The sequence below is a fragment of the Triturus cristatus genome, chromosome 11 (genome assembly GCF_964204655.1).
Source record: "Triturus cristatus chromosome 11, aTriCri1.1, whole genome shotgun sequence".
Lineage (NCBI taxonomy): Eukaryota > Metazoa > Chordata > Amphibia > Caudata > Salamandridae > Triturus > Triturus cristatus.
Genome location: NC_140594.1, coordinates 643,623,346 through 643,638,056, shown reverse-complemented (window position 1 = coordinate 643,638,056; position 14,711 = coordinate 643,623,346). Strand labels below are relative to the sequence as shown.

Sequence of the window (14,711 nt, the reverse complement as noted above, 5' to 3'; positions counted from 1 at the left end):
TCGGGACTGGAGCCGCCAAAGTTGCCTAGTCCACAGGAATTTGCTCCCTTTTTGGGGGGCAGCCCAGAGGGTATAGAAGCCGTCTAGAACAGATGCACAAAGCAAGCCAGAAGGCCTCGACCTGAGTGGGGTTCACTCAGCTACTCAGGATATCCGGTCTCATCCTTTTCAATGTGGGGATCTTGTCTGACTCCCGACGTCGGGGAGCAGCAGAGGGATTCTGAACAGGCCCAGGAGCGAGACGATTTCCTCAAGGAATGCCTCCCTTACTGTTTTTTTGGGGGGTATTTTTTGGGAAGAACTTCGGGAGACTGTTCCCTTATTGTTGACTTACATATGCGCTAACCAGATTGCTTAGGCATCTCCCTTCAGGCCTTCTCCAAAAATAACTTGGCCTCCCAACCCCTAATGGCCGTTTGGTGCATGGAGGCTCAAGCATCGCAGGGCGCAGTGTTGTGCGCTAGTCCATCACCACGCACCTTTTAATTGGATCCAAAAGGGCCATCTTGTGGCATCTGTGACAAGGTTTGGTAACTGAAAGGTTTGGAGGAGTCATTTGACCTAGTTGCTGTATAAATGCTGAGGGATTTCATCGGTGAGAAACTGAGAGGGAGCACGGACCTACGTTTAGGAGGTTTGGAAAAACAGGTACTAACACAATGTCGTTGGTTGGCGCCTATAATGAACACGTTTTCACCTGGCTGGCTGTGTTCACAGCACGCTCTATAGCTTGACTGACCTTTGATCTCCTGTTCATTTGTATTTTAGTTTCCTGGAATCCCTTTGTCCTGGTGGTCCACCTATTGATGAGTCATGCTCTTCACACGTTTCTCGCCATTTCCTCATCGTTTGCATTTAGGGATGCCTAAGTGGTTGGCCCACCATGGAACCGCCTTCCTGTTGCTGAAGTTCTTCGTGCACTCATTCATCACTTGCGTTCTCATCTTTCATGTTGGACTGCATTGGATTTAAGCAGACCTTACTTTGTCATTTGCCTATTCTCTCATCCAGTGTAATCAGTTTAAGGAGAGTATATCTTTGATATGGGGCCCTTACTTTCAGTGACGTCACTGAGGTTTTCAGTTGCTCCTGCAGCTTAGAGTTGCAATTAAAAGAAAACTGCAATTATATCTGCCTACATTTTTATTTTCTCTGCGCAACACAACAAAATCTCCATTCTGATGGTTAGATCTTCATGTAGCTTCTCACTGTAAAAATTACCACTCTGAGTTCCAGATTGGACCGGAAAATATTTTCACCAGCAATATCTCTTTAGAGCTACCAGGTGCACAATGCAGCTTTAGTCGTGACTTTACCAACAGACTAGATGATGACACCGATGTATTGGAGTATGCCGAAAACTCTTGCCACTTGCATGCAGTGATGCATTAATAGAATGTAGCAAAGTGTTCTGTACCACTCATCGTAAGAGAGGGGTGTAACTAAGAGGAGCTGGTTTCAAAAGAGGGGACTCATTTAGAGGACTGATGGGCAGGGTTAGGCAGGAGTGTCTTCCGTGCAGTAATGCCTGTTTGCAGAAAGAGCAGAGTGGGCTCCGATCATCGTCCCATTGAAATGTGACTGTATTTTGTTGTGGCCCAATCTTCAATGCACTGTTTCTGTATCTCGGTTGGTAAGCCCTGCAGGAACCTACAACCAAATGAACCATTTTGAGTAAGGTCATTTGGGGTAAAAAAAAAACTAAAGACCACTTGCTTGGTACCACAGTGGCAGTGTATCAGCTGGACAGGGTGAACTGGAATGCATAACACAGTATAGAGCCTGTTGTACTGACGTGCATCACATTTCCTCTGGTCTTTCCTGCAGGTGTTGGACGTGTTTGAGAACACAAACTTCTTCCAGCTTGTGATGGAGCAGCATGGGAATGGCCTCGACCTCTTTGAATTTATTGATCATCAACCCAGCCTGGACGAGCCCTTGATGAGCTACATCTTTCGGCAGGTGAGGCCTTGCTAGCCCAAACCGGTATGCTGGGGTGACTTCATTTTCTACATGCCCCCTTTGAGTGGTGTCAATGCTTTAATGAAGGATGGTGCACATTTCTTTGTGGCCTTTGATATGAATTTAAATGGTCTACAATTGAATGTCCTGAAATGTAAACTACTTGTACAACGTGTTTTTATTTCTGAGAAAGTCTCAACAACACAACTCCGTTCTTCCTCTACCGGTCCTCATTGTCTCTACTCTTATTGCCTGGGTGAATATTTTTTTTAATGAATACTATTTTCTGTGAAGATTATTTATCTCTAAATATCCCAGCTGCTAGACTGGGACCTCACAAACACTTGTGTGTGCTATCATGGTGCATGGACCCGGCTTTTGAAATGGGGTGGCACATACCAGATGTGCCAGATGTATTACTTGTTAGGGCCAGAACTCCTGCTCCACTGGAACTTACAAGGTAAGAAAAATGCATTCGTTTTCGCCTTTGTGATTCATATTTTTTTTAACTTAGCTTGGTGAGCAGTTATGCAACATAATTTAAAGGAACTCCGTAAAAGTGTTATGACTTGATATTGAGAGAGGCAGTATATTGTGCAGTAACAGGGGGTGAGAAAGGTGCCCACCAGCAGACAGTATACAGATGGTGATAGAATAGGAGTAGGGTTTTGTTTTGGTGAAAATTAAAAATACCTGCCCGGTAGGAAAGCAATGCTTTAAGCAGTTCTCCAAATAGTGTGGTTAAAAAACAAGGAGAAAAATAGAAAGTATGGATGTAATGACCCTTCCTTTCTAAAGGTCTACATGTTTCAAGCCATTCACATTTTTTTTCTTCAGGGCCAAGGCACTCACTAGCTGATTCGACTCCTGATCCCATGCTATAATTAACGCAAAGTAACTTCACACACTTTGCATGCTTCTAAATATACTTATCACCTAAATGGTGCTTGTCAACATAAATAAAACAAAGGATTTGCTCTATAAATCCTCAGGTGGCAAGGCAAGCATGTAGTCACACTTGCATCAAGGCTTCCCCTTGGCTGAATAACCTAAAGGAACTTCACCGGGACATGAATCAGAGTGTGTGAAGTCACTCATATTTTGACCTCCCGTTTCAGGTCAAAATATGCTGAAACCTGTTTGGGATGCATGTTTTTAATCAGACGGAACATTTCTTGGCAGTTGTGGCTGCACACTTTAGATTGGAGCAGTACTAAAGCTGATGTGCATATGTTTGCTATCCACATGGAGTGGTGCATTGGACAAATATGATGTACTGTAACGCATCCTGCATGAATACCTATGTCTGAGCCTACTGCAAGAATTCAACCCATCACATTTTGTTGGTTAACTCTAGTACTAAGGCACAAGTACTAGCAAGTGTGGGACTTGGCTTTCTCTGCAGGGTCACCCCCAAAGGTTTTGCCTTCACCCTTCCTGTTTTGATGCATTTGCCTTTGTTGGCCTTAAGACTTTGTGCACCTTACCACTGCTAATCAGTGCTAACGTGCATGTGCTCACTCCCTAAAACATGGTAACAATGGCTTACACCTGGTTGCCATATTTCATTTACTTATACTTCCTTAGCAAAGTGGAATGCCATGCCTATCCAGTTTTTCAATTTGCAGCATTGTATATTTAGCTCCCCTCTGTGCCATTTCTGTCTGTGTATCAGTTAGATTGTATTCTGAAAACAGAGACAAACTGTTTATAAAACGCCAAGGCACAAAGCCTGCACCCAAAGATTGCAGCGTCCAGCTCAATAACATAATAGAACGTAACTGTGATCGGCGGTGTTGTAATATGGGTAAATTCTGTTCCAGTATATTAATAGCAGAAGATACAATGTTGCCCAATGAATATATTCTGGAGGTCAAAGTTGTTAACCCATTATCCACCACAGCAAAAGCTTTTTCTAAGTTAATACGGTCTATTTCCCGTATTCTCTCTGCGGCTTCTTGTTGGGAAATCTTCCAGACTTCATTATAGGCAGCATAAATGCCTGCATTTATGAAACGTTTTTGACGTTGTTTCCTAGGTCCTAGTAAAAGTTCCTAAGATCCATGTCATGTGAGAGTAAGGATAAGTGTTGTTTCACTTCTGCAAGTGTTGAGATTTCTTGCCAATCTAGGCACAACTTCCCAACACTATAGGATGTCACTACCCCTGGATGTTCTCTCTGTACATAACGTGGGTCTGGCCTATGGATACGGAGTCCCTTGGTGATGTGCAGGAACCGTTTAGGACATGTGTTTGTGTCTAAGGGCCAAACCACCCACTCCTTCCAATTTGGGTCTGATCTATTGTACTTCAGTATGTCATCAACTGTTGCCCCTTCCTTCATAGAAGAATTCTGCCACCCATGTGTTGGTGTAGGACACCTTGGAGCTTTCAGGTCCTTTATCTTGGCTATTCCAAGACAGGATGTCTGTTGCACAGTCTCATTTAAAAAGATCATCTGCTGTGGAATGAGGAATGCTCTAAATAGTGCCTCTGTACTCTGGACTTGCCAGTCCCTCGAACCCCAAATTGATTTCGAGTCAATTTCGTCTTTCCATAGGTTGAAACCCTGTTCAGACAATTGGGCCAAAAAGGAAGCAGAGTAAATCTGTTTAGTATATGTCAACATAATTTTCAGTGCTGATGTTGGTGCAACCTTATAGTAAAATTAGGCTGGATCTGTTATATTAAATCTTGAAAAGTATGCAAATTTCTGTGCAAACGCTTGTGAACTACCTTTTGGTTGTGTTGGGCAATGTTCCCACTGATGGTACTCAAAAACATTCTTAGGTGAACTGGATTTGTGCAGGAAATGATGACCATATTGTTGGTAACAGTACAATTTGTCATAGTCTGAAGAACCCTCTAACATTTCATTATTAGAAAATGCAGCAGTTTTCTCTAAATCAGACAGCATGTTATTTACTGTTTCAGTGTCTCAATCATCAGAAAATGTACTGGAGGTAATGATATAACTTAATGATATTTTAAATACATGATCAATTTTTAAAAGTTCGGACAGGCCGAATATGTTAAAATCAACCTTGTCCCATTACCATTGGGTATAGGAACTTCTGTAATGTTCAATGATGACAAGTCTCTTTGTTCGCGATGTGATGATGTATGTGGCTTCAGTAGGATGTTGACCTTTTGGGCTGTGGAACTTCGTTGAAGATAGTGTCCATTAATAAGCATACTAAAAGTCAATACTAAGCATAGCCAGAAAAGAGAAAACAGTATCCCAGAAGTTACCCAGAGTTCAATCCAAGGTGATACCAGGTATGTGTTTTGAAGAAAGAGAACAAAGTTCTTTAATTCTTGCTTGAATGGTGTTTTGGCTGGCGTCGTTTCCGGCTCGCTTGGATCCAGAGAAAATGTATCAAAGTTAATGAAATAGCCTGAAGCAGTTCGATCAATTGTAGGAATTGCATCGGGATTAGTTGAAATTTTATTTTCCTCTCGACGAGGCATGTTGATGTAGATGTCTGTATTAGGTCTAATTGCAACTTGTGAATTATTCTGATTTTCATTTTGAATTTGAATGTCTGGTTGAAGTGGAACAAGTTCCATAGCATTGTTGCTTAGTCCTTCATTCCTTACAGGTGGCTCCTCAAACGTGATGAGTCTTTCTGTTTGAACAACTTGGATTGTAGCTAGAGGAGGGCGTCTGCTACAGCGGAGCCCACTAGGCCTACTGTTTAGTATCGGCCACATAGTGTGGTTTGATTAAGTCGATTGAGACAAATCTTTTCTCCTTTTTTCTGGCAAGAGGCGGAAGCAGCACAGTTCTTCTTCCTTGTACTGCAAGGACTGGTACAGGTTTTCTGTAGGAAGGTCCAAATTCCTTTTTGTCTGTTATTTTCTCTCTGACCAGATCCCTGACTTTTGGGATCCAGACAGGTCTTACCATGACTACCTTGACTTCCTCAGTGGCGGTCTGCTTTAGACGGACATTGCTTTGTTTTGTCCTGGATTAATTTAGAACCTGTAAAACAGCCAAACAATCATGGATATCAAATGGTTTTTCATCCGCCACTGCACTTTCACAATCAAGATCAGGTACCCACATTCGTGTCCCAAAGAGGACCTCATATGGAGTGACACACCCTAAAGAGTTTCTTGGCTGGTTGTTTAGTGCCCATTGTAGCCCATAAAGATATGTAACCCAACTACCGCCCTTGCCTAATACCCTAGCTGTTAAAGATTGCTTTAAGTCCCAGTTTTTTAGCTCCACAACCGAATTTCCCTCTGGATGGTATGGAGATGAGAACCGCAATGCTACGCCCATCCCTTCCATGGCCTCTTTGTAAGCCCGAGAGCTAAACGCAGGGCCACGGTCAGAATGTAACGTGCTGACTGCGTATGTGCCGATAATGACTCGTAAATCTTTTATAACAGTTCGAGCGTCAGCCGAGCGCTGAGGCCATACCCATAGGAATCTCGAGCATGAATCCACTGCAACATGATATATCTGTAGGCCCCGTCTGTTTGTAAGGGGCCGCAGTGGTCCAAGTGCACACATGCGAGAGCTTTGTCTGATTTTAATAACAGCGTCTGTGCCGGGTGTGCAACGGTGGAGCCTTTCATCTGCTGGCAGATGTCGCATTTCAAGACATAGTTTTTAGTTTGCTTAGTTAACCCTTGCCACCAATAGCGCTGTTTCAGTAAAGAAATAGTCGCTGTAACGCTTGTGTGCACAGAGCCCAAACCCTTGTTTGCAGCTAATATTAAACCTTGCCTACGATCCATATTTGGTATTACTCTATCCCCCACTCCAGAAATCTGAGCACATGGAATGTTTTGTGCATCTAACTTGTAGGAGTATTTGAGTGGAAATTCTTTAGGTACTACTATGCTGCCTTTGCGTGATGCAATGACAGCTACCATAACCTCACCGTCTATTCTCGTTTTTGAACGAGTCAGTGCAGCTACGGAAGCCGTGCAAACAGCCCCCTTTGCGGCTTCATCAGCCAATGAATTCCCTGCAACGTGAACACCATCACGTTGATGACTCAGTGTATGGATCCTGTGAGTCCTCAGCTCAACTCTGCTACCTGTTCCCATAGCATTTTGTGCTTAATTGTGCCACCTTTTGTGTCCTTAAACCCATTTTGTTCCCAATGCTGTAAGTACTCATTGTACGACTGTACACAGTAAAAAGAATCACACACGATTAGTGTGGGGAATTTGTGATACGTATTTACAAGTGCCAGTATCAGTGCTTTTAATTCTGCCAACTGAGCTGTGCAGTCTCCTGGAGATTGCGTCTTTGTGTAACTAGGGTGGAACTTGCCATCACACATGCGACCTTTAACGATAGCACATGCCGAAAAATATTGCACCTTACTTCCTATAGCCGGTTGAGCAGATTCGTCCGTATAAATAATATATTCATACTGATGGAGAGGCAAGATTTCATTTGGTAGAGGATATTCTGGTTCATATTGCAGGAATGCTTGAGTTTTTGAACTTGGAACAAATCTGTATTCTACGTCTGTTGCAGTAAGAGAATTAGCCCATTGTATCCATCTTGGATGTAATGCTTTCGCATTTGGGATGCTGGCTTTTGTAACAGCTTCTAAAGCCGGTACCGGGGTTATGACAATAATGCGTTTCCCCTGAGCCAGTGCTCTTTCTCTTGCTATAGCAGTCTGAACGGCTGCCAGGATTTTTTCTGTTGAAGAGAAATGCATTTCTGCATTTGTGTACAGGTGTGATTTGTAAGCTATTGATACAGTTTCTCCTTCATTGAAGGTCAAATAAGTGTACAAGCATTGACCCGCAATTTTTCGGATCACCAAGTGGCGTACGTTTACGCGTGTTTAGAAGTGTTTGGAAGCAATCCTGTCTTCCTGGAGTAAACAAAGAATATTAGTTCTTGTTCTTGTGGCCAATCTCTGGCTGAAAAGTCAGGTTTTATTAAGTCGTAGTTATGTTTTACCCTTTGTGCGTAATCTAAAATGTATGTCCTGCCGAAATGTAGGCATCCAAGTATTAATTGTAAATTTGTTAATGATTTTGGAGGCTGGGGCAGCGCACACTTTTCTAAAACATTAGCTGACAGACTTTTGCCTTCACTTGACAGTTGATATCCCAAAAATATGACATTGAGGTGGGCTATTTTCGATTTTTTAAAGTTATATTTGTAGCCCTCTGTGGCAAATCCCATAATAATGGTGCTTACCTTGGTCAAGTGACTCTCTAAGTCGTCGTTAGATAAATATCATCCACATAGGACAACTCTTCTTCATCAATTTTTTTGAAGTAACTCTTGCTGAAAATACAACCAGGGCTATTCTTATACCCTTGGGCTAGCTAACGCACTGAATGCTGTCAGATCCCTGCTTTCAGGCGCTATATTTTGGCAGAAAAATCCATTTGCGATATCAAGTGTGGTTTTGTATTTTTCGCGCACAATGTTATTTGTTAATGTGGCACTATGTGCATTTTGGACAGCAAATGTCTTTGTGCATGAGTTTAAATGTCTGTATTATAAAACTAGACGATATGTATTGTCGGGTTTAGAGACGGTAAATAAAGGATTGTTCATTGGAGAGGTACATTTTCCAATGACCCCCTGGTATTCAAGTTGATCTAAGATCTCCCTGACCTGTTTTTTAGCTTCTTGCTTTATTGGATATTTCCTCTGAGCAATAGGTGAAAATTTTAACGGGATCATGTGATAGGTTGAGTTCTCATCCCACCCAACGTGATTTATGTATAATGCTGGAGCTTGAGCTACTGCCCACTCCAGTGCATATGCATGTTTAAGGTGAACGGGAACATGATTGGAAGATGCTGAAAAAATTATACTTTCTCCCCTGGGGCACTCCATTACAAATGCAGGCAGCCAATCTTGTTCTGCTAACAGGATGTCATAACCAGATGATAAGTTCTTCCAAAAAAGACCTTTTACTTTCCTGGGCTTGTCCCCCTCCATCTGGAGTGTTATTTCGTATAACTTATGTGGGACGCTCAACCTGGTGTCTGGTGTTTCCGCTGTGATGTAATCCTTTAACTCCGCTGTCACCAGAAATTCTTTCAGGTTCTGGCGAGCTATTGCTACTTCTGCCACACTGTCTAGCATCGTCAGGGCCAATTCCTCGTTCAGAAGTTGTGTCCTCATAATTCTGGGCATGTCTGATTTTCAGACCAGCAACTTTTTTTTTCTTAAATTGAGGTTTTGAGTTTTGCTTATCTTCTTTTTTAGAAGTAAAGTCTTGAGCACGCTGCTTGTCTCTAGACTGTGTGCGCTCCTCTCTATTTTCTGACCGTTCTTCTCTTTCAAAGCTTTTCTTCAAGCCCTGAAAGAAACAAGAGGAGCGTGTATTAGTATTCTGATACCTGTCAGGTTTCTTAATATTTTCCCTATTCCTAAGGTTGTACCTCTTTTCAGAGTGCTCCTGTTGAGGAGACCTACCTCGGGACTGAGATCTCTTGTCTTTAGAGTTTTCTTTTTTATTATCCCACTTCTTTTTAGAAGAAGTAGGTGTCTGCTTAGAAGTGTCCTTTTCGGGACTGCCCTGTAGTTGAGGTTTTAAAGCTCTGCCCCCTAATCTATCCCTGCCTAATTCTGCATACACAGTTTCAATTATTTTGGGTAGTTCATTCTCCTGAATTAATTGAGAGAGCTCCCTTAGGCGTTGGCGGATTGCCACTGATGCTGCTTCCCCTTTAATGTTAGCTAGTATTATGGCTGATACCTGGCCGTAGTTATTTAATAAATTCATCCCTAAGTTTAGGGCAGGCTCTGCTCTGTACTCATTTTGTATTTGTCTTAATACATCTGGTATTACTGCTAATGAAGGAATATCATGAGTTCTGGTATATATGGCAGCAAAGACTGAACCCCAAGAGCTACAATCCTGTAACTGTGGTGTAATCTCCATGGGCAAGCAGATTGTTAACATTCTGTGTTTCTCAAATGGTGTTGTATTTGGGAATACTGCTTCGAATAGGGTTATTTTCTGAGCTACCCAGAAAGGAATTTGTTCATGTTTTGTGGGCACTTTGCCCATTACCGCATGTAATGTTTGTGGAGTAATTTTAGTAGCTGTGCTCCGTGCATTTTGTGTAATTACTGTAGGTTGGACCGCTAGTGTCCTCAAGACGAAGTGTGTCATGGTTCTGTAGAGTTTTATCAACTCTTTGTGTTGAACAAGCAGTTCATTTTGTGGCATTGTGTCAGTGTCAGGATGTGGTGCATAGGTCGCTAATACCGGCCATGTTGCTCCTGGTCTTCCTAAAGGACCAAGCCTTGCTCTTGTCTTGTGTGGGGTAGGGCGCCATTTAACCAGAAAATATGTTCCTGGTAGGTAAGCGGAATTTCAATCTCCTCAAACGCAGTGTAGACCACTGGAACGTCTTCATGTGTGTAATAATGAAAAGTTTTTGTTACAGCATCTGCTGCTGGGAATATAACCCATGAGTAGAATACCTCTGTTTTGAAATCTTCGTGTGCCTTTATCACGAATATTACTACACCTCCTCTGGGTGATAACCCATGTTTGAAAAGTTTAATTGTCAGATTATGTCTTACTTTGGCTGCAATTTGTATTGCATTGTCTTCTGCCTCACCAGACTGATTAAGTCCCTGGGCCAGATGGTCTATTGGGGTTAAGACTCCCTCTTCGTCGGCCATTGTGTATAGAACACAGACTGTTTGTCCAAGGAAATTATGAAAAAGGTTTTATTCACAATTCTGGGAAATAATTCCTTCAAGCTTGAATAACCAACAGCCAATAAATAGGATATCTCGCCTACTCAGCTGTGGCGGAGTTTTTCCCCACTCACTCCAGACGTCTCTGGGTTTTGTAAATAGGGTCTCTGAGAATAAGCACGACTGAGCTACTCCGAATCTACTGTTAAATAAGTACCAAACGTTGTTGGCACCATGTAGTGCAGTTCCTATAGTACCCTTCATGCAGGACCTGCGCTGTTTGTGGCTAACATATACTGTGGGTCTGGTGGCAGACTGACTCTGTACACCCCCGCCGAGGATGTTAGCCTATTTTTGCATTAGCTAGCTCACAGTGCCACTAGAATCTCCTTTTATCAGAGAGAGTAGTTTTTGGCAACCTCAGAGCACAACAAACCCTGATTCCTCAGACTTGTGGAAACAATACACTACTTTTTACCCAGTCACTCGTGCTTGCTCATTTTGTCTCAGAGAGATACACAGAAGAAACAGTCGGGCGTGTTTACAATAAGAATTTATTTTACCGTTGTTCTTCTCATGTAAAATATATGCGCTGCGACAACTGTTACACAGTAGCAGAGATATAGGATCAGCAGTACAGTGAATAAAAAGGAATAGTACAGTTCTACCATTTTGCAATAGTCATGAACATATACATGAATATAAAATGCATTTATAAAATGAAGTGCGTACTCCTAAGATGCCTGTCTAGATGTACCTAAGTGTACCTAGCATGTGAGTAGGTGCGAAAGAGCTAATAAGCCTAAGAGCCTAAAAGTCTAAGAGCCAAGGATCCCGCTAGGATTTAGTCGAACCCCATTACCTGAATAGTGAGAGTGTGGGACTTCGACCTGGACTTGAGTTGGACACCCCGCAAGGGATAGACAGACCACTGTCAGCTGGAGCGACTGCATGTCGGAGCCGCAGCGTCTCTGGTCAGTGTGTCGGCGTGAAGACTCAGTTCCCTCCTGCCTACTTATAGCAAGAGGTGCTGTATTTATATAGTCCATGTGCGTGTGTTAACCATTGTTCAGTATGAGGATGATGTTGGGGATTAAACCTTATGCGTAGATAGGAGAGGTGAAGTATACCCCCTGGAGAGTGTTCTCATAAATTATTCATATGTGCTAAGGATGACGTCTTAGCAATATCGATTGGGAAAAACCGTCCCTCAGCCTGGAAGTAGGTGAAAGGTTTAGTCCCTAAAAGGCATCAGTCCTTATAAGGCGTTGTCCCTATAAGGTAGTATGTCCTTATTAGGAGTTATGCCCTTAGAAGGCTCGTTCATATGAAATGAAGGGGACATGATGTAGGGAAAGTGTACGATGTTCCCTGGACCTATATTTGGGTACCGATATGAAATATAACAGGGAGAGACGCAGCAAAGTTTACCATCCGCTGTAGGCTGGATGCCGCAGACGCACTTGGCAGGACGATTTCCACGTCAGTAGCCCTTCAACGCTACGCTTGGTTGCATTGGACTGGTTTTTCCAGGGATGTCCAATCCACCCTTATGGACATTCCCTTTGATGGCCGTCGCCTTATCGGCGACAAGGCAGACAACGCGCTAGAGCGCTTTAAGGACTTGGGTCTCTCCACCATCCGCCCTGCGCAGTCTGCCTTTCGCCCCTTTCGTGGCTACGGAAGGGGTGCCCTGCTACGTCCCGCCCAGAGCCACAGGCCTGTGCAAGCTGTTCAGCCCCAGCACCGCTGGGGATGTGGGAACCAACGGCGAGGTTCTGGGGGCCAGCGGGCGGGCCAGTCCACCACAGCCCCTCCTGCAGCAGCCTCCTCCAAACCTTCCTAGTCCGACCTTTCAGGGCCACAAAACGCTAGTGGGCGGCAGGATCCACCATCACCTCCACCACTGGCGCACCATCACGTCGGACAGGTTGGTTTCTCTCCCTTCAAGACTACCCCTCCCTCCATGCCACCTCAGTACCATCGCATGTCGGAGGATCACCTGGCCCTTCTCCAACAGGAAGTTTCCGCACTCTTGGCCAAGGGTGCCATCGAGCACGTTCCTGCCTCAGAAGTAGGTCGTGGTTGCTATTCCCACTACTTTCTGGTACCAAAGGACAAAGTCCTGCGTCCAATCTTAGGTTTCAGGAACGTCAACCGCTTCCTCCGGAAGGAGAAGTTCAAGATGTTGAGGCTCGATCAGGTCTTGTCGGCCCTCTACCCTGGAGACTGGATGGTAGCGTTGGACTTGCAGGACGCTTACTTTCACATCCCCGTCCTGCCGGCCCACCGGCATTACCTGCAGTTCACAGTAGGCCACGAGCACTTTCAGTTTACCGTGCTCCCCTTTGGCCTTACCAGCGCCCCTCGGTGTTCACGAAAGTGATGGCGGTGGTTGCAGCTCATCTGCGCAGATCAGGAGTTCGAATCTTCCCCTGTCTCGACAACTGGCTATTGAAGGCAGGCTCGCCCTAGGCTGTCGTCTCCCACCTCCAGACTATGGCCAACCTCCTGCATTCGCTGGGGTTCTCCATCAACGTGCCGAAGTCACACTTGACCCCCTCTCAGAAGCTCCTCTTCATCGAAGCGGTTCTGGACACGACGCAGTTTCGGGTCTATCCTCCCGAACAGCGAGTCCGGGATATTTGGGCTATGATTCCGATCTTTCAGCCTCTATATCAATTTCGGTCAGGATGACCCTGAGGCTGCTGGGCCTCATGGCCTCCTGCATCCTTCCGGTCGATCATGCCAGGTGGCATATGCGGGCTCTGAAGTGGGACCTGAAGTTCCAGTGGGCGCAGCATTAGGGTAATGTGTCCGATTGCGTCCAGATCTCGGAGGGCACTGCACGACAATTGCAGTGGTGGCTCATGAACCAGGATTGTGTCAACGGCAGATCCCTCTCCCTTCCCCAACCAGAACATACAGTGGTGACAGAGGCATCCATTCTGGGATGGGGCAGCCACATGGGGGAGGTGGAGATCAGGGGCCTCAGGTCTACGGCGGAGTCCAGGCTCCACATCAAGCTCCTGGAGCTTCCGGCAATCCGTCCACGTACAACACCACCGCCATGTGGTACTGCAACAAATAAGGCTGGTGGGGTCGTGGACCCTATATCAAGAGGCTCTCCGCCTCTGGCCATGGCTGGAACATCAGGGCATATCCCTGGTAGTTTAACACCTGGCAGGTTCACTGAACGCCAGGGCAGACACACTCAATTGCAGGTGCATGATGTATCACGAATGGCGTCTTCACTCGGAGGTGGTGCAATGTCTCTTTCATCAGTGGGGAGAGCCTTGATTAGATCTATTCGCCACCGAAGAGAACGTGCAATGTCAGCAATTCTGCGCTTTGGAATTTCCAAGGTGGTACTCGCTAGGCGACGCTTTTCTTCTCGAGTGGAGTTGTGGTTTTCTATATGCCTTTCCGCCTATACCACTTCTGCTCGGAGTGCTGAAGAAGATCAAGCGCGACCGGGCCCAAGTCATTCTTGTGGCTCCGGATTGGGCACGAAGAGTCTTGTATCCCAAGCTGCTCAACATGGCCATCGATCCTCCAATCCGACTGCCTCATCGGGAGGATCTTCTGTCGCAGCATCAGAGGACTGTCCGCCACCCGAACCTGTCCAGCCGCCACCTCTTTGCGTGGAGATTGAGCGAAGGCAGTTGACGTCGTTTGACCTGCCTCCTGAAGTCTGTGATGTAATCTTGGCAACCAGGCTTCCCTCCACTAAGACAGTATACGCCTGCAGATGGAATAAATTTGGGGCGTGGTGCATAGCAAAGTCTCTGGATCACTTTCTGCCCCTCTTTCTGAGGTTCTCTTGTTCCTCCTTTCTTTGGCCCAGCAGGGCTCTGCTCTGGGCACTCTTAAAGGCTACCTCTCGGCCATTTCAGCCTTCCTCAGGCTCCCTGACCAGCCTTCTCTTTTTAAGTCCCCTGTTGTAAATAGATTTCTGAAGGCCATTACCCACCTTTTTCCTCCTGTTCCGTTCGTAATGCCCCAGTGGGACTTGAACTTGGTTCTGACATATCTTATGTGCGCTCCCTTTGAGCCACTACACAACTGTCCTCTTAGGCTTCTCATTTTG

General features: G+C 44.9%; 1 protein-coding gene across 2 annotated transcripts in view; it reads left to right on the top strand.

Annotated features, from left to right (window-relative positions):
- Positions 1-14,711, top strand: part of PASK (PAS domain containing serine/threonine kinase) — a 1,318,755-nt gene that overhangs the window by 1,104,472 nt on the left and 199,572 nt on the right. For both annotated transcript variants that reach the window (XM_085634144.1, XM_085634145.1), the window contains exon 14: positions 1,828-1,962. In XM_085634144.1, the coding sequence (XP_085490270.1) occupies positions 1,828-1,962 (135 nt within the window). The remainder of the gene's footprint in view (positions 1-1,827; positions 1,963-14,711) is intronic.